Source organism: Pocillopora damicornis, chromosome 3 (genome assembly GCF_964200805.1).
Source record: "Pocillopora damicornis chromosome 3, jaPocDami1.2, whole genome shotgun sequence".
NCBI lineage: Eukaryota > Metazoa > Cnidaria > Anthozoa > Scleractinia > Pocilloporidae > Pocillopora > Pocillopora damicornis.
Window position 1 is genome coordinate 267,376 of NC_142672.1, and position 19,919 is coordinate 287,294.

The following is a 19,919-nucleotide window of genomic DNA, read 5'->3' on the forward strand; positions in this document are numbered from 1 at the left end:
GTTCTGGTATAGGTTAATAGTTGCTTCCTCTCAGCAATAAAGATCCAAATCACGTCAAAATATGTTCTACCGCGGGTAATGTTAAATATTCTATTCTACATAATTTTTCTTTTCTATAATTTCGCTCCCTCCTGATAGATTCCCTGATAGATTCCCTGATAGATTCCCTCTACAAAAGGTAATGCTAAGTATTATTTTGTTTCTTTCGCTGTACAAGGCGTTCGTTTATACATTCCACAACATAACTCTTAATGTTTCCACTGATCCCCTCCAGTACCTATTTACACAATGAATTACACAATGAATTTTTTATATGAATTTGTCACTAAATACATTACAAAAGAATGATTGATATTTTCTCATTAATTCACAGAATTTAACTAGATTTATAGATAAATAATAATAATAATAACAATAATAATAATAATGACGGGAAAGAAACAGAATTTCCGTTTCAATTGCTAACTTTGTCACTATTTTCACTAAAACTTTACATTTTAGGCCATTGTTCAACTGGCACAGGTAATTTTCCACATTAAAGCCCAATGTTATTTATTTTGTAGTATTTTATACCAACGTGCAACTATTCATTGCATCATCAGTGTATACATGTTTAGTGCTTCCTAACCAATTCATATTTGCCTAGCATGTCTCACCTTTAGTGTCATCACAGTGAGTGTAGGTGACTAGTAAAGAAAAAGGGCATTAATCAAACATAAAACATCTCTGAAGCTCCCTTGTGGTGGATGACCTTTTGTTTGTTTGTTTTTTTTTAATTACTTGCTGTGACTGAATAATTTCATGGGAAGTTTCTATTGGTTAATTAGTTTTAAATAGTTTCAATACTGCAATGTGCACTGTCAGGTCTAAAAAAAACTAACAATAAATAACAGAAAAATCTGTCAGATTTCCTACTTGGCCTACAGAACAAACTTCATTTCCCGCTTGCCTAAAGATGCATAAAAGCAAAATGTAAGCCAAGTTTATGACAAAATTGTTAACAATTTCCTTTATCAAAGCTGTTGTGCAATTCCTCAGATTGGTAATGCCCATGATGATTGTGGTGATTCAACCTTTTCACAATAATTTATCTCTATTTCCCTGCACTGTATTCTGTTCCTAGATCCACAGTATATATTTCATTTTGTTCAAATTTCATGATATCATAAAGTTTTGATCGTTTTTTGCATATTAAACGCATTTTCCTCAATTCCTCTTGAAATTCATTTTTTTACCTCTTCCCTCCCTCATAACAGCAGCATTACAATTGGGCTGACCTGAGATAGAAGAGGTTTTTATCTATCAATCACTTCCTGAGCTAATACATTTAAGATTAATTATTCTTGTGTGTTTAGACATTACAGCTCATCTCAGCCTAGGTTTCATCCTTCCATGAACTTTCTCAAAGTCAGCCACAATTTCTTCCCAGGCCTGATCATCACACAGCACATCTAATGCTGTCATGGCCATGACTTTAGCTTGAATAACTGCCCTATCATGAGCTTCTGTCCTCCCTGATGCTGCAGTAAACTCATGAGTGTGATTTGCAGCAGATGTTTCAATGTCAAAGTATGGGTGAATGGAAGGTTTAACATGTGACACATTTCCCATGTCTGTGGAACCAAATGATGCCTTTACTTGTTCTTCATGTGGTGGAAATGTTAAGCCAAAGTCCTGTGCATTTGCTCCATAGAGCTCTGCAAGCTGTTTATTGGTTGCCAAGTTGGAATAGAACATAGAATCCCAATGAATGTCCACAGTGCAACCTACAGTTACGTGAACATAACGAAAAGTGTTGCAAAAATTAAACTCTGGACAAAAATTTTTAGAAACTTGATTGAAACAATAAAAGTACACTAAGACTAAGTAACTGAAATAAATATGTCCATTTAAACATAATTTAATTACTGTTTACATCTCTGAGTGAGAGACACCACTGCGTAATAGCAGACACACTTGGTCAAGAGGTCCAAGTTAAAGCCCAGGTAAGGTCATTGTACTTTGCACTAAATATTTTACTTGCATGGTGCCTCTCTCCAACCAGGTTTAAGAAAATGAGTACTGATATACTATCAGAAAACTTGATGAAAAACTAAGTGGGGGTGGGGGGGGGGGGAAAGAGGGAAGGGGAGAAACCTCTGATGGACAAACATACTCACATACATTTACTCAAATGGGGGAGAGAGGGAATGGCAAATAGTAATACCCCTTCCTTAATATTGAAAAGAGGATAGGCTTCTAGGCTGTGGGGCACTGAGCCTAAATCTGAGTTCTTCATTTCAGATGTTTGCACAAACTGAGACAAGTTTAAAGACAATTCAACCCTTTCAATAAAATAAATATTAACCAAACCACATTATCAAATTAGTTTACTGCTGTAAAAATAGATATGTGATTTTCCTGGCTTGGTCTGCATTTAGTACAACTGCTTAGGGCAAGGAGACTAGTTTTTCTTCGTATGGACTAATCTGAGATAGCAGATAGTAAGGACTATGCATCATTCACACACCAGTGGCCTGAGCAGCAGACTCGAAACATCTATGTGCTTTGCTACGAAGAACCATTAATTCTTCCTCAGTTGGAGTTCTCACATAATATGCCAATGAAGCCTTTTCAGGAATAATGTTTGGCTTATTTCCTCCATCTGTGATGACACCATGTAGACGCCATGTTGGTTTGAGCTGCTGCCGCAAAACACTGACAGCATTATAAGCCATGACAGCAGCATCCAATGCATTAACACCCTCCCAAGGGAAAGCGCTTGCATGGGAGGATACTCCATGATATGTGACCTGAACAGCTTGCATTGCCAAGCATGTTGGATAAATACAGCTAAAAGATTTAGGATGAGCCATCAAACAAAAATCTACTTCCTCAAAGCAACCATTTTCAATCATTTTAATTTTGCCTCCACCACCTTCTTCTGCTGGAGTTCCAAGAACTACAACTTTCCCCAGGTCTTGCTTAATTGCATCAAGTGCTGCCTTCACACCTGAAGTTGAACAGAAATGTTATTACTTGCAAGCTGCAATACACTGTGTGTACACTTAGTGAAAAAAAATTAACAAATAGAGAAGCCTTGCTTGTGCTGCAGTGGACCTCAGCATGATTGCAGTCGCTCTGACACCTTCATGATTTGCATGAATTTTAACAGTTACAGTATGCCAGTTTGGTTATATTTTACATCACTCTTGTCTTGCTCTGTTTTGTTTCTGAACATGAAACTATATATACCACACAAAAGATAGCTGTGTTTGATTTTTATTAGTACATAAGCTTACAATCTAACTGAGTGTGAAAACCTTCAAAACTTGGACCGTCCATTTTGTTTTCTCTCTCAGGATATTTGTCTCTGCTCATATAAAAATAATTGGGACGTTGAGAAAAGAAAACAAAAATGCTGTGGACAAGATTTAAGACTGAACTCATATTTTACTGAAACCTTATAAGTATAATTATAAAATAATTCAAATAGTACACGTGCTCTGATTGGCCATAAAACCATTTTACATGAGCGTATGTAAACATGGTTTTCGTTCCTCTTTCATGAGTTATTTTATAAAAGAAATGTAAAATGGTTTCCGTGTTTACATAGCCTGATGTAAACACTTGGGAGGTTGGGAGAACACTTGATAAGCTGGAAACCACTCCGCTTCACGTCATGGTTTCCTACGCTTATCTTGTGTTCTCCCAACCTCCCGCATGTTTACATCAGGCTAAGTAAACATAGAAATCATTTTACATTTCTTCAGTAACAATATGATTTCAAGTGAAATTCGGTGTTATCATTAAGCAGAAGTAAATTTTTCAAGGACAACAAAATTGCACAAGCCTGTAGGGCAAGTGCAACTTGTAGCCTTTGAAAAATTTACCAGTGCTTAGTTACACCAAATTGTACAAGAAATCATGCTGTTACTTGTTAATAATTTACATGAAAAGCACATCATAGAAAGTCAAGATGGACAAAATTTTAGCATCGCATGTGCTAGTAGTAATTTACATTTTGTTATAACTTTGCATTTGTGTTACATAAAAAATGTACTCGCTTTCAACCAATCAGACGCGCATTAAATTTTCATCTATACTATTAATAAATATAATAACCCTCACTTATATGTACTGTTGTGCAATGGATTATGTGAGGAAAGAGGAACTATGCGAACTCTAGTTTAGATGGATACAGTGAAGCCTAAAAGCTTTAAAATCAAATTGAGGGGATAAGATATATCTAAAACCATTGAAAAAAAACAACAACAACAATGACAACTCTAAGGTCCAGAGCAATTTCGAAAACAACGTCGAAGGGCTCGAGGTAAGTCTTCATTTCCGAAGCACAGCCCACAATTGTGTTACATAGTGTAAGGTCGGTGGTTTTAACTTACCCAGTGCGGCACCTACCCCAACCTCGGCGATCAGGTTATGACCACAAGCATGCCCTATACCAGGTAAAGCATCGTACTCACAAATAAACCCTACAACTCGTCTGGTACATCGACCACTGGCTGCTCGGAATGCCGTATCCAGAGTATGATGGGGTGTTACCTCGAATCCCTTATCACTTAAGAATTTAGTTAACACTTCATGCGCATACTTTTCTTGGTAACCAAGTTCTGGCTTTTTCCAAATCTTCTGGTTCAGCTCATAAAGTTCAGACGCCAAGTTGTCTATAGTACGAAGTGCCACATCTTTTAAACCCCTAAGAGCCGCCACCGCCGCCATGTTTAACCTCGTTCTCAAGATTCAAAAGACTCACTTATGACGGAGAGGAGAGAGGAAACGAAGGTCATGGAAGCTTTGATTGTCAAAATTTTCCAAGTCCACATGACAAAAAAGTCTTAGGTAAGGAGATCTTCTAAACAAACATTTTAGTCTATTAGTTGCCATCTACGAACCAGCATCACACCCAAAAGAGTTTTCCAGAAATTAGTATAGGGCATCAAAGTGAGAGTATTTTAGAAATGTTTGTTTTAAGCAAAATCCAACTTAAACGACTTCATCATTTCAAATAGTTTCCTTCCTTACCTGTTGTTACCATTTTCCTGAAAAATTTGATGCTGATCTCATATAGGGTAAGGTATGTCAATTAATTACGTCAGAGGTAACCCAACAGACCCTAACCCAGTCCCCCACCCACAAATGTATCCACAATAGAGACATTTCAGCTGTATCAGACAACAACCGATAATTTATAAAGAGGAGCAGAACTATAAATGTCATTTCTGCGTTTTGAATTCTCTCATGATCCTCTGAATAATTTTGCACAAAGGAATTCTGTGTATCACTCAACAAGACACATTCCATTCAAAGAATCTCTTGCTCAAACATGAAATTTTATTTACCATCCAGTGAGAATAATTGTAGGGTTGAAGCTTCATCTTACACAAACTTGGAAACACAAATTCTAAAACCTACTTCATTTGATTTTTGTGGCTACATTATGGAGACACTTATTCAATAAAAGTGTACACAATGGAAACAAAGCAAAAATAAATTCCACACAACACAATACATCCAATGGCACAGAGGCATTCTCCGAATCCTCACTAGTGACCACATCAAAGACCTTACATTACATGCAAAGCTGTTGTTTGACAAAACAACTCACATCAATATGGTAAACAGAAATTACAAGATTGATAGCCTGAAGACGGAAAGAACACTATTGCTCTTTATATTTTTTGGCCATTGAAAATTAATAAAGCCATCTCTACATGCCACCATTCAATATCTCAAAAGAAAACTCTTAATACCCAATAAAAAATTCACAACAAAAGAGGTTTGGTGCCTTTTTATCACACCATTCTCCCTTTAATTTATGTGCAAACTGACAACAATTAATGAATTGAGGTTATTTCAAATCAGCATGTAATCAGCACAAATATTCATATTTATGATACCACAAGTTCTAAAGAGTACAAAGGAAAGATTTGTGTCCTCTGCCTCCTTCTGATGCTAATACTAGAAACCTTTTCTGGTGTGAATAGTTTGTGAGTAATTGCCGATTCAAAATTCATACAATAAATTTGCTGCAATAGACAATCATTTTATGTACACTGGATGCACTGTTGTAGAATAGGTTAGTTAAAAAGGAAGAATGGTGTGAAACAGAGGAAGAATCACACTTTATAGTTACCTCTGCTTAAAATGACTTATGATACATGTATATAATTTAATAAATGTTCTGGGGTTCATAAAGACCTCTTGAAATGTAATACTGGCTATGAACAATTTTAAACCATCATTGGTGATCAAAAAAATGTCTGGAGGCACTGTTGTAGTAAATAGCACAAAATGCTTCCATCAAACACATGGCCTGTAGTTGATGGGATACTTACTTTACATTTAGCTCATAACAAAACAAAACTACACTAGAAGCCAGGGTCTTGGTTGAACAAGTGAACTACTTCACAACATGATGTCAAATATGACAAGTTTCAGAAAATTTATGTCAAAAAGGAATTGAAATTATTTTAACTCTAAAATGCCCAAATAGCTCACAGGAACAGGCTTAAAATGCTGCCAGGCAAAGTGGTTCCTTAAAGAGTTCTAATTACTGATGTGCACACTGCACACGAGGTCCATGGCCTGCTTCATCATCACTGCCATCCTCATATGCTTCTCTCCTTTTTTGACTGTATCTTGGATCAAGTTCCATGAGGTCCACTTCTTCCGCATCCTCAGCTGGTGATGGTTGTTTAGGCCGACTAGGAAGTAATGATTCTAGTAACTGGTATGAGGAAAAGCAAGAATAACTTAATATGATGTTTTCTGCATAATTAACCAAAATACAATTGAAAAGTGTTTTATGTGCAATCCTCCTGTATTGTTTGCTTGTGAAAGGTAAATAAAAAGTGCATAAAACAAACATTTCTCCCAGAATAAAGGTGACGACATGTAACTAGGCAAGTGACTTTGATTTCAAAAGTTAATCTGAAATTGATATTGGGAGAGGAAAAAGAAAGAACAACACGCTCAAAATTATTACCATCACTTGCCCCTAACAGTTGAATGTATGAACTCAAAACAAATTATTTCAACAATTTGTTAATGCTGAAGAACTTAAATAACTTCTTGCTTTTGATAAAAATCACATCATAACAAGTGCAGACATTTCCTTGGGTGAATTTTTTGCTTTTTCTCTTTGAGAGCAATATTAACCTAAACATAAGTATGAGTTTAGAGTGACAAATGGGAGCCAACGGAAATATGTTGGAGGACTTTTCTATGAGATAACAGCCAATGTATTCTACTGAAAACCTTGCAATACCACTCATGGTAGAATTTCTACATCATGACTCTTCCAACATGAAGGATGCTGATACCAAATAAGAGAAGATCTTGAATAGTGGAAAATCTTAGAAAATTGGTGAACACACAAAAAATAGGTACTCACAGAAATTTTGTCACCCGGGATGAAATTGTTTGGAGGAAATTCAATTTCAAATTTAACATAGAGATTTCCCCTGTCATAGGGTCTTCTGTACGCTGGCATACCCTCTCCAACCACACCTCTTATGCAACCTAAGCCATGGAAAAATACAACAAAAATAGCTGCTTTATTACTGAAAAATACTTTATGATGAATCAACAATACAGAAAAATACATTGATGTAAATAAATTCTCTTTGTCTAAAAGGAAAAGTATTCAATACAGCCACCATTAAAACTCAACAATGACAGTTGATGAATGGAAAGACAGCAGCACAAATGGACAGACATATAGTTTCAAATCTAACCTGGTTCAATAACCTGTCCAGCAGGGTATTTTACAACTAAATTTCTTTTATCCAAGTGTTTGATCACCATATGGAAGCCACACAGAGCTTCTGCCAGATGAATTTTCTTGGTCATAAACAAATCATCACCCTGACGTGTAAACAATTCATGATCTTTCTGTTGTAGTACCAGAATAACATCACCGGGTTCAACACCAGGCTGTGTGAAGGAAAAAACCTTTAAATAAGTACAAATCCTGTCCAATACTAAAAGGCCGACAAAAAATCCCATTCACATTTTCTTTCAATGATGCATGCAAGATACCACAGACATATCAAAGCCATAATAGGAATAAGTAGCTCTGATCTAAATAACAAATGTACAGATCTGACTTGTTTGGTGACTGCCACAAATGAAACATTTAGTACAAATATAATGTACTTCTTTTTTCTTAGCTTCAGCTTTTGATTCAATTTGATAAGCTTCAAAAACAACAGCTGGAGCAGACAAAGGAAAATGTAGTACACACCACTAAAGTGTAATCAAGTGTTTTTGATTCTGATGCATCAAGAAATCCCTCCTGAATTGAACACATTGTCACACATGATTTGAGACATCAGTTTGCACTGATGCATAGCCAGAATAGATACCATTTGAGTACACCTCTCGAGGTTATGTGATAAGTGCTTCATTTTTTGTTTGCCAAGTTCTTAGTACTGGCTTAAATTTGGATGCCTAATAATGTGTTAATACGGCTAATATGTGTTAGTTTAGACTACCATCATGTTTATTTTAACGTTCTCTTGAACCTTTGTACATTAAAAAAAAAACAGATGATAAAAGGATTAGATTTGCTTGATTGGTAAACATCAATTCAGCAATCATCATACCCTTAATGCTCACCTCCTGGTCTCCCTCTCCTCTAAATGTTATTTTTTGACTGTCATTCATACCCCTGTCTACATGAACCTGCAAGAAACCAAGAAAACTTTTGAGATACAAGGCTCACTTTAACAATGGTCCATTCTAAGTACAAAGATAATTAACATGATAATTTTCAGGTTTTTTTGTATACTCCAGTTGTAGATAATTAAAAATATCATTCATTTTTCACTAGCATGTCACATATGAAACAAGTATACAATTATGCAATCCAAAGACTTCTCTAAAACTCAAAGGTAGCGCACCTAGCAGCAAAATAGAGAGTCTCGCATGTAATTCTTGAATACTTTGGAGGGTGTCAGTTTTTTTCTTTGTTCCATGCTCATACAAATGAATATCACCATTCCCTTTACATTTCATTCTGTAATTAGAATAGCATCTCCAACCAATGATCACAGTTTTTCGATTTACCATTTACAACTTTCACCCATCCAATTATTTTTTTCTAGTAAGTGGTGAACCATAACTCAGTAATTTACCTCTAATATCTTGCTTTCTTTAACAACTTTTTTCCCCTGGCATTTTTTACACCTGTCCTTGGGATTGAGTACTTCACCTGAAAAGTTATTAATAGAGCAACAGGAACAAAGTTTGTACAGAAGTAATCAAAACATCACATAACATCTACATGAATGCATTTCATTTCTCTTACTAAATCCTAGTCACACAATCAACTTGAATAGCAAAGTGCATTTGATTAAGGAATGAATTCAAATTGATCAAATAATTCACAATTAACTGGCTCTCCATATGGGAATGAGCATTCCATCTACTCATTCAAGGTCATAATAAATTACCGCCATCCAATTTTTCCCTGGTCTTGTGTGGTGTTGAGGGTGACCTGTGTGCAATCAGCAGGAAGGCAGCATGGAAATTTCGTCAAACAAGGCTGTCAGACTTTTAATTTAGCCCATGGTTCTTCATCATTTTGCACATTCTTACAACAAATCAAAGTACCTAAGGTATATCCTCAGTCTCACCATTCCCTTACCTTCCCCACTGCATTCATTACAGGTAGACTGCATCTGCTGAACCATTCCAGGACCAATTTGGCGAATAGTCACTTTTATTCCCCTCCCTTTACACCCCTGACATGTCCGCACAGCTCCAGCTTTTCCACCAACCCTGCAATACATGCATGGTTGTAAACATTGGATTATTGCAGCAGTAATTAAAAAAAATGTGTGTTTCGAGCAATTTCCATTGACTCACAGACATTTGTGTTTTTAAAAGTAAGCCTGTGGGTAGTCATCTCACATAAAGAAAAAACTTGAAGTATGAACACATTGCTTAAATATGTTTCACATGCTGAATGATATATAATGTGGCATTCTGAAAATCTTAAAAGCTTGTCAAAAACTTCATTGTTCTTCAGAAATTGATAGTTGTTGATGGTAATTAAAAACATTTCAGTTACTGCAAATAAATGACAATTACCGATGAACTGTTGATAGCGTATGACCAAAGTTAAACAATGAGTAACCTTACCCCTTACATACTGCACAGATCACATTCTTACTGAGTTGTAATTTGGTTGACTTTCCATTGTAAAGATCTTCTAATGTAACCCTACAGAATCAAATACAAAAAGCTAAATTTGATTGAATCACATACTAAAAAATTATTGCTCAAATTATACAGTACACAACATAACTCAGATACAGTGCTGTAGGGATTACTACATAAAACATGCAATTTGTGCTGGCAATTTCTCTGATTGTACTGTACATCCAATTTTGCATCCATGTTCTCTGGGAAAGTGGGGGGTTCAATAAAGAGCCAAAGCTCTTTATACAGGTCTTTAATTCTGTGATTTTTTTTTGACAATTGTAAAAAATTACAATAATTAAGTCCAGCAAAAATAAGTAACAATATGGTAATACCCAATGAGAAAAACAGAAAAGAATTATCTTTACTTTAGAGGATGGAAGAGATCTTCTCCTCGCCTTCTTCTTTGTCTGAGTCCTCCACCACCTTTAAAATACAACAAATTGAACAAAAATAATTCACTACTATTATGATTTATAGTACTTTAAAAGTTCTCTTTTGACAGACATCTTGTAACAACCAAAGGGGCCAGATTTAAAATACAAGTTGTACTGTTATGACCTACTTGAAATTCTGCACCCATGTAAAAAGGAGGAACAGTGATTACTTGTGCAAAAGTGTGAGGAAAAAGGAGTTGGAATTTAAGCAAATTTCCTTCACAACAATACGAGGCTCCTCCGAACTTAAATTATATAACTTTTAATTTCAAACTGACAAAAATTCAGTTGCCAAGGTGGCGACCAGACCAAAACTTTTAGTTGCTAGCAAGGAAATGTTATTTGCAATGGTTCCAGTATCAGTCACAATCTTAAGCCATGCACCTTGGGAACAGATGAAAGAGGCCAATGTAAAGAGCTGGCTATCAGATATAGGATGCTACAGGGTTTAGGGTATAATAAAATGCTTGTTTTTAAAAGTAAAAAAAATCTAACCCAAAAGTAAGAACAAGATTGTTCTTATTCCTGAAGACAAAAGTCTTGAACTTTTCTACACTATTCATCTATCAGTGACTTAGTGGCCACTCATTGTTTAGAATTACTTTCAGGGCTGTTGCCATAGCTTTTCACATAACTGCTGCTTAATACATAATGTGTATTTCCAGAAAATATCCATACCCCCACCACGGAGGGAATTTCATATAGGACCCCCCCACCCCTTCGGATTTTCCATTTTGGGGTAGCAGTGGTAGCCCCCCCACCCCTCTGGAATTTCCAAAGAATTTTCTACCACCCCCTATACCCCCTGGAAATATATTTTTTTCTCATAGCAAACAACAAACAAGAGGGACGTGTGATTTTGTCGCGTGTATATTCAAGAGATGGCGTACACGCGCAATGTAAACGTCGCTAACTAGCTTAAACTTAACGTTTGTTTTATTTTTAAATACAATACTTATCCTTAAACATTTAACACAGTATTTTCAGTAGACAAAAGGAGAAAAAAACCGTACAGGTTGCAACAAAACACTTTTGAACTGTTAAGTTTGTACAATGTACTGAGAAAATTGCGTGCACTTGAAATGGAAACGTTCGAAATTACATTAAACAACGTAAATTTGTACAAAATTGTGTCATAAATAAGAGAGCAAAAGAGAAAACCGAGTCAGCAGTAAGTTATTTTGAACTCATCTTTCCAAATTCCAGCCTCTAATGTAAAATTTCTTTACACAAGCATTGATTCTTGTTAACAGCGGGTCGATAATTTCCTCCGATTGTGCATAAACAAACCTTGGCTAGTTACCAGTCCCACGCGCATATATACAAAGACCTGGATCCTAGTGTTTCTCAATGTTACTATCAACTGTTTTCGACTACGGTACGCCTGTACTTATCATTCATTGTAACATCTAATTTAAGAACTTGTGAACAGCCGCTTCTTTATCTCACAGAGGCTTATGAGTAAGGCGGTCACAAATTAGTTTAGCGCTGTGGTTACATGCAACCAAACTGAAAAGGTAAATTAGCTGCTAAATGACGGTAAAAGTAGAAGAAATAAAAGCAGTTAAATCTAACAAATAAGCGCTTGTGTTCATCACTTGGCTGATTTCCAAAGCACCTGATATAAAAACAGCATCAGACAGTTATTTGTAAATTTTACGAACGCTAAACGTGTTATGACTGAGGAAAATCCCTAGGTAACCACTCCTGTTGGTTGTAATCTTTGGAGACTGGTAACGAGAAATGGCGGCTCCGTTCGAAAAACAAATTGATTCTCTTCTTTATTTGATGTTATTTATGTTCCAAAGCGCTATAAGGATAAAAGAAAACTTTCTTTGGCTGCAGAACTGTTAGAAGCATCGTAATTTAACAACTTAAACTTCAGAACGTCCTACTAAAGTAGGTAAGTGGCGCCAATTGACATACCAAGAAAGTCGATCGACTTCCTACCCTCTAGGTGAAAATTTCGCCTCTTACCCCCATCCCCTCTGGAATTTCCTGGGACTTTGACCCCCCCACCCCTCTGGAATTTCCATACACAATTCAATACACAGCCATGGCATGGTGTAAATGAATACCAGTGAACAATGACAACAAATGACAAATTCCTATTAAAAACCAAAAGGAATCAAAAAGCTCCCACTAACTCAATTCATTTGCAAATTGCAAATACACAGGTACATTAAAAGAGGACTTGAAAAACCTGGCCTTCCAAATTTGGCAGTTTCATATAGCTCAATTGTATTAAGATCTAGACCCCTCAAGGTTTAATTACAACATAATTATGAAATTCTTCAGAAGATAAAATGGTGGACACAGCTAAATATTAAAAAATAATTAAATTCAGAGATAGCTTTCATCCAGCAAAACCAATTTAAAAATTCCCTGGATGTTCAGACAGGCATGATATTGCTTAATCTTTTAGAAATCTCGCACAGCTGCATGGTTAACAGTACATGTGCAAGTGTAACAAATATGTTCCATTAAAATTGCACTTTTGATGCAGAACAATATTTGAATAAGAGAACTCATTTTGGCTTTGAATGTTTGTAACTAAAGATTAGTGATTAAAAGTTGGGCTTCTTCAACATAAATTTAATTTGATCCCTGATTTCGCAGAATTAAATATAAAGTGTCAAAGGGTTAAAACAAAACTGTTGCTAAAAATAATGAAACGCTATACATGATTAAGCTTTCACAGAAGAACTGATCTACAAAGATCTACTTAAAACATAATGGGAAGACTATATGATCAGTGAGAAAGTTCAAAGGAGTGTTGTTATCTCAACATGACAGAGCATAACTGAAGTACAGTTATTACAACTAATATTTGACTAAATCTAATCAAATTTAACAGAGATCATGTAAACTAGGCTTTGTTTAGGAGACCTCAAAATCATGACACCTTCATAGCACTAGTTACCTTGGAGACAAGACATATTTGTTACATTAAGAAGAGCGTGTTATTTTTCAGCATAAAGAAACAAAATACATTTGTAAAGGCCATGGTCATCAATTTTCCACAGATAGACAACACAATAAAGTCTACTTTCTGAATGTATACATTATAAATAATGACACTTACAGCTATATTACGATTCCATAAAATAAGGTTATTTTTAGTAACCGTGGTTGCACAACGAATTCATTTAAGGCCAAAATTCTATCCATAATGTGAGCTCATCTATACTTATATCATACCGATTTTTAGCCCATTAAAGGGTAGAAATTTCGCGATAACTGAGCATTACAGAAATTCCCCCAGCTAAACAAGATAAAAGGATTATTCAATGACGTAGCAACCCAAAGGAGCCGAAAATTTGGATGGAATGTTCTTAATACATCACCGACTTTCAAAACTTGGGCTGATATCGAACTCTCGACAACAATATCTCTCTAAAAGACGACTTCATACTGTCAATTGAGTGGCTTTAGCAAGGCATGGCTGAACCATCTTTCAATAAACACGAATTTATACGGGAAAATGTTTCCAAATTGTTACCAATTTTATATTTACGATCTACTAGAGTCATGAAATGTCCACAAGAAATGTCAGTTTCTTCAGTTCTTAGCTTTAATCCACTTCCGGTAAAGTTGGTTTTTTTGGCATTTTCGTCCATTCTAAACATGCTTAGAGCAGTAAATGTTACGGCGCCAACACGATCAAAATATCGACTTACCGAACATTCCACCGCCAAAACCACCGAAAATATGCGACAAAAGATCGTCCATACCCCCACCTGAGGAAATGAAAAGGGAAAAAGGTTCATGATATTATAAGAAGAGAAGCATGCTGATGCAAATCGGAGACAATTCAAGGTTCGTTTCAGCCAAAGTAAAACACATCACGTCACATTTCAAGTGGAGATTTAATAATGAGCAATTTCAGTTTCTGAGCATGAAAAGATCAGTCCAAATGCAGCTAAAATAAGGAACCGAGCGGTGTCAAAATTACTTACCCATACCAGCGCCTTCGCGTAATCCCTTCTCTCCATATTTGTCATAAAGTTCGCGTTTCTCAGGGTTCGAAAGTACCTCGTGAGCGAAGCTTATTTCCTTAAACTAGAGACAAGAAGTTGACGTTAGAAGGACAAGAAGGCAAATAACGAGTTCAAAACATTAACAAATTCAAAGACAACTAACTTACTCTATCGCCTGCGTCAGGGTTTTTGTCGGGGTGATACTCTTTCGCGAGCTTCCTGTAAGCCTAACAAATTAGACGATTTTGACAAAGTTAACGTCAGATAAATCGTTTATGAAGCCCCCAAGTACTATTCTTAATTTCATAAATCTTCCTAGTTTACCTTTTTTATCTCCACATCGCTCGCACTCGGCGAAACACCGAGAATTTCATAGAGCCGCGTGTCCGCCATATTGGGCAATAAAAGGCAACTGTTGTGTGACTAGCGACCATGTGATGACGTAATAATGCACGTGCTCGTACCCAGGTAGGCACGGTAGACGATGTAAATATCGTGTGAGTCGAGGATGGATGAGGGAGGAAGTCACGAAAAGAAATTTTGAGACGTGAAATATACGAAAGCACTGAAAAACACACAAAGGTGTTTCCTGTAAGATCTCGTTTATCCTTTGAACTGTTTGATCTGATGATTTTTCTCGTCTTTACTCTAATTTTTAGTTTCGTGCTGCTTGTATAGCTTTTAGCGCCATGTTGACAATTCTGAATACATCATCGAAGTCTCAATGCTTTCTAAATGTCGATTTGGCCGGAGAAATCCCATTAGTAAATACTAGTTCGCGTCTCACGATCCTTTTTTCTGCGAAAACTCCGAAAATATATTTATTTGTAGGATTCTTATTTAATCAGTTTGACGCGTGACTTTTTGTACCAGGAACACAAGCAAAAGCAACGAGGTCGTGCGAAAATGAAGTGGATTTATCAAAGTGTTTGCTTTTTTAAAGTGCGAGGGAAAAGTGAAAAAACCTGAGGAGCACAGAGTAAACAATAATGACTGGCTTTTGTTCCCTTTTTTTCTGTTAATCGTTGTGGCCCAAGACAGCTGTGAATAATTCACAGCCATATCGGGAGTTCCTCGTCGATCTGCACGCAATGCAGGATTTATTTCCTTCCTCTTTTACAAGAGATTTGCCCATGCATGCGTTGTCAATTCAAAACATTGCTCAGTTTTTGTAAACGAAATATGAAAATAAACCAACGAGAGCATCACATTTCACCCACACACGAAATCCGCCCTTCGTCGCAAGAGTTGTCACTGGAAAAACTGTTCACATGATTGATTTAAACAGAATAAAGATTGGGATACAAGGATTAATTAACTGAATTTCAGAAAAGGTTTTTGATATATAAATTACCATAACCTTCACTCGTAAAACAGAATGGTAAAATTTTTGGATGTTTATTCAGAGTCTCCGTACCTTACGTGCGTCTGCCCATCGCCAAAGGTTTTTTTGAGGACCCTAAAGCTATCAAGGTAGGATCTCGTTAACAACAAGTTGATGGCTTTGAAAAAGAAAATGGAGACTGTCATAGACATCCGCGACCCAATGAATAGACACTTGAACAGACAATTCAGAGAGCGCCTAAATTACCGCCATAGAAATTGAAAGAATATATTGAGCTGCTGAACTAGAAAGAAAAACTTGATAAAAGCAGATTGATGCTAAACATTTTGAAATGAAAGGATAATGACTTTCGTATACAAGCCGATAAAACTCGCTGTTAGTACAAATATTTTGTAGGATAGAGCTATATCTGTAGCGATCAAAATAAGAAAAAAACCGATCATATGGCAACATATCCATTCACAAAAAGTTCATCGTTTTGACATAGTGTCCTCTATATTCTGGATTGAAAAAAAGAAATAAAAAGAACGTGTATAAAAAATGAAAATGAAAGAAATAATGACATGTATAGTTTCTTAATACTTGAGATTCAGCGGCTGACCGTACCCACGTTTTAGTCTCAGTCGGATTACATGTAGTCATTATGATATTCTCCGATAAGTTTTATCATTCTTTATTTGTTAAACCTTAAAAAAATTTCAAGGTAGGTGAACGCAACTGTTCCTACCTCCTTTTCTTTTCGTTGACAATAAAAGAGAATTCTCTAACCATGTGGGTTTTCAAGGGACCATCGCACCGATTAACTGTTTACTGAAATAATCCGTCGGCAATCGGGGTGGGAAGGAAGAGTTTTAACCTATTCTAGCACCGGCTTAACTTTCATTTGGTTTGAAAACATGCATATAAAATTAACAATCTTTAGTCCCCCACCGCCCCGGGGCAAATAAACGGTCTCAGTCGTTTCAGAATGAGCGTGTCTTTGGCGCGTAGAGATAAAACAACTCGAAGATATCTCCCTTCAGTTCACGCAATGAGGCTTACGAGAATTTCAATGCATATCGATAAAATTTGTCAGTAGTGATTATCTTTTCTTTACCAGAGAAGAGTGTTGTCATATTCTAGAATTGATTGCTGGATGTACCTTTGTAAGGGTTATGCTCGGCCGGAGAACTTGCTTTTTCTATTTACTTTCAAAGCAAGCTGTCAGAATAACATTAACACGAAAAATCTGTGAGTGATTTTTGTACTGTTGTTAAAGAAATTTTAACGTAAATATCAGAAGTTAAAGAGAGGAAACTGATGCAGAGATACTTCTCGTGCGTGCGGTACTGAAAACTTTACACTCATTGGATTATTAGTTGAGTTTCATAAGTAAATTAACCGTCCTAGTGAATATGACTGCTGATTGTTTATCTTCTGTGAATATCGATCGAAGGTTTAGTTTTCTTAAAAAGTCTGTTAAAATGCTTGGAAAACCGGGCCATCAGTTGCTTAACTGACTTTAAAAGAACGACAGGAAGAAAATGTCCGTTTTGTAGTTTTATAGACGAGAATCGTTGTGACTTTTCTGTAATCTGCTAGATTCAATTAGAAAAAAATTAAATGTGTAAAAAGAAACTGGGATAAGTTACTAATTCAAACAAATCGATGCTTTTTTTTTCTTTTCGTTCTTGGGCTCCTCATCCTCTGTGCTACAGAGATGTACTTGTTCTGTTGCAAGATTTAGTTTGATCAATTACTGATCTCTCATTTTAAGTATTTTTTTTTTAAGTGTTAATGTTGTTGAAGCGACAGTGTTTATGCTCTCTGCTCGGTTTCAAGATACAACCGGAAAATAATGAAAACAGAACGGAAGACGTAAGATATCACACTTTGCTAATAGATCGCCAGATTTAGCGGAAAAATTTCGCGGTTATTAATTGAAATTGCATGTAGTACATAATTTCAAATTCAATTTTATACACGACTGAATACGGCAATTATCTACGAAACGCAGAGTTTTCGGCGCACCACTCGGTTCACGGACACTAAGGTAAATAATTAAGGGAATTACTAAAATATTATTTGATAATCCCCTGCCGCTTTTAAGTTAAACAGCGGCCAAAGCAAACAAAAGTCACACCCATTGTTAGCTATTTTTCATACAGTCTGATGAACTTGAAATCCTTGGACGCATAGATCGGGCAGTGGTTCATATTGTTTAGCAAAAGAAATGAAAGTAAACCAGAAGACCCTTTTGTCACCTCCGTCGACACTGAATCAAACTAGAAGACTCTTGACTTTGCAGAATCAAATATATCGTCGTCGCGAGGGTTTCCGATTCTAAGCTTGATTCTATTTTTAAAAAATTGTAGTATTTTTGAATCAAGAATCGTGATTTTATTTTACCACCTGGGGTCATATTTCTTTCAATTGTTGAAAGATGTAATGAAAGTTAAAAAAGACGACATCCTCCGTGATCAATCATGTCGTTGAAAAAATAAATGAGTTAAAACAGGAATTCCGCTTTCTGGGTTTTCGGAGAACAGATTTACAACAAAGTAATCAGTTATTTTTAAAAAGTTGTCCTTTGCCAAGTTATTTTGTGAAAATTTCCATGCCCCAGGTAAGCTGCAAATCTATACATTACTGTTAATCAAGGGAACCCTGTCTTATCGGTATAAACACATTACTGTATCGTCATGGACTGAGCTATTTTTTGGGGGGGTCTGGCGGATTTTGCGGGTGTCTGCAGCACGAGTTCAAGGTTTCGTGCAAGGTTCTCGAGGCATTAATGAATAATAATTTTAATATAAGTGCACACTTGAAACCTTGTGATCCGTGAGATACCAAATCTTATTTCAAACATTATTTTACGCCTTTCTCTTTTCGCTCTTAGGCTAAAAATGTTCTTCTCTGGCGTTAAAAAATGTTTGATGTAAAGTTCTCCCGTGTTTCGTGCGTTCTTTCTCCTCAACCACTTATACTATACAAAGTTGTCAATCCACAAACAAAGAAACTATTAGAGAAAAGAATTTAATGAGATTAAGTGGTTTTCCTAGCTTCCTTCTCTCGATAAGAGTCAAAAACTTCACTTCAGTGAACTGCACGCAATCAAAAATGAATGCAAATTGGGAAATCATGTAAATGTAAGTTGTTATAAGCCTTAATTTTTCGTTTCTTAACTCCAAACGCCCAAAATGGAAAAAACGACGATCAACGTGCCAAAGTAGTACTGCTTCCCAGAAAAGAGTTGACCCTCGAGCCATTTGCTCCGATATAGCTCATTAAATCAGCAGATCACGACAAATATTACGTTAAGGCTGTCTTTATGTTGAAAAATAACCTCAACTGACTGGAGCACACTTCCTAATCTATTTTCATGTAAACACGTGACTCTCACATACTCATGAAAAGGATGCACTACAGCTAGTACAACAACGCCATTGACTGGGTGTAAACTGAACACTAACCGGCTAGGTTAAGCTGAACGGCAGACAGTCCTTTAAGAATATTATTCAATGATATTCAAATGGCTTGAGGCGATTTTTTTGTCTTGGGGCAATTCAAATGCAACCGTGACACTAGGGTGATAAAAACCTTTAGTCAAAATAATCTTGCATCTGTTTATTTAATCAGAGCCACTTAACATGGAGACGAAAAAGTTATCTTTGCCACATGGCTCAGGCAGTGCCAACCTCGATAGTTTGAAGACACTTCAGATCATAATTACCATCATTTGCTGAGACATGACATCGCAGATCAATTAACAAGAATGGTGAAAAGTAGTTTGATACATGAAGAGTCCCACAGGACAGCCATATTGACTCGTTTGACGTGGCACTTACTCGAAATGTCATTGACAGGAGTGATTCGCTCATCCTCCACAATTTATTCCCGCGCGTGTCTTACCTTAAAGCGCATGCAAGGTTCCATTTCGGAGTTTTGAAAAAACCTTTAAATCTTTCACCA

General features: G+C 36.2%; 2 protein-coding genes across 2 annotated transcripts; both read right to left on the minus strand.

Annotated features, from left to right (window-relative positions):
• Positions 1–293: 293 nt before the first annotated feature.
• Positions 294–4,822, minus strand: LOC113673993 (peptidase M20 domain-containing protein 2). The gene is made up of 3 exons (XM_027190473.2): positions 4,383–4,822; positions 2,510–2,992; positions 294–1,766 (listed from the first exon to the last, which is right to left on the minus strand). Exons 1-3 carry the CDS (start codon positions 4,717–4,719, stop codon positions 1,366–1,368), a joined length of 1,221 nt encoding a protein of 406 aa, XP_027046274.2. The 5' UTR covers positions 4,720–4,822; the 3' UTR covers positions 294–1,365.
• Positions 4,823–5,311: 489 nt separating this feature from the next.
• Positions 5,312–15,091, minus strand: LOC113673952 (dnaJ homolog subfamily A member 2). The gene is made up of 12 exons (XM_027190427.2): positions 14,948–15,091; positions 14,791–14,850; positions 14,603–14,705; positions 14,324–14,383; positions 10,575–10,632; positions 10,147–10,227; positions 9,650–9,783; positions 9,138–9,214; positions 8,620–8,685; positions 7,737–7,935; positions 7,394–7,521; positions 5,312–6,727 (listed from the first exon to the last, which is right to left on the minus strand). The coding sequence occupies exons 1-12, from the start codon at positions 15,014–15,016 to the stop codon at positions 6,551–6,553; spliced, it is 1,212 nt and encodes a 403-aa protein (XP_027046228.1). The 5' UTR covers positions 15,017–15,091; the 3' UTR covers positions 5,312–6,550.
• Positions 15,092–19,919: the final 4,828 nt, after the last annotated feature.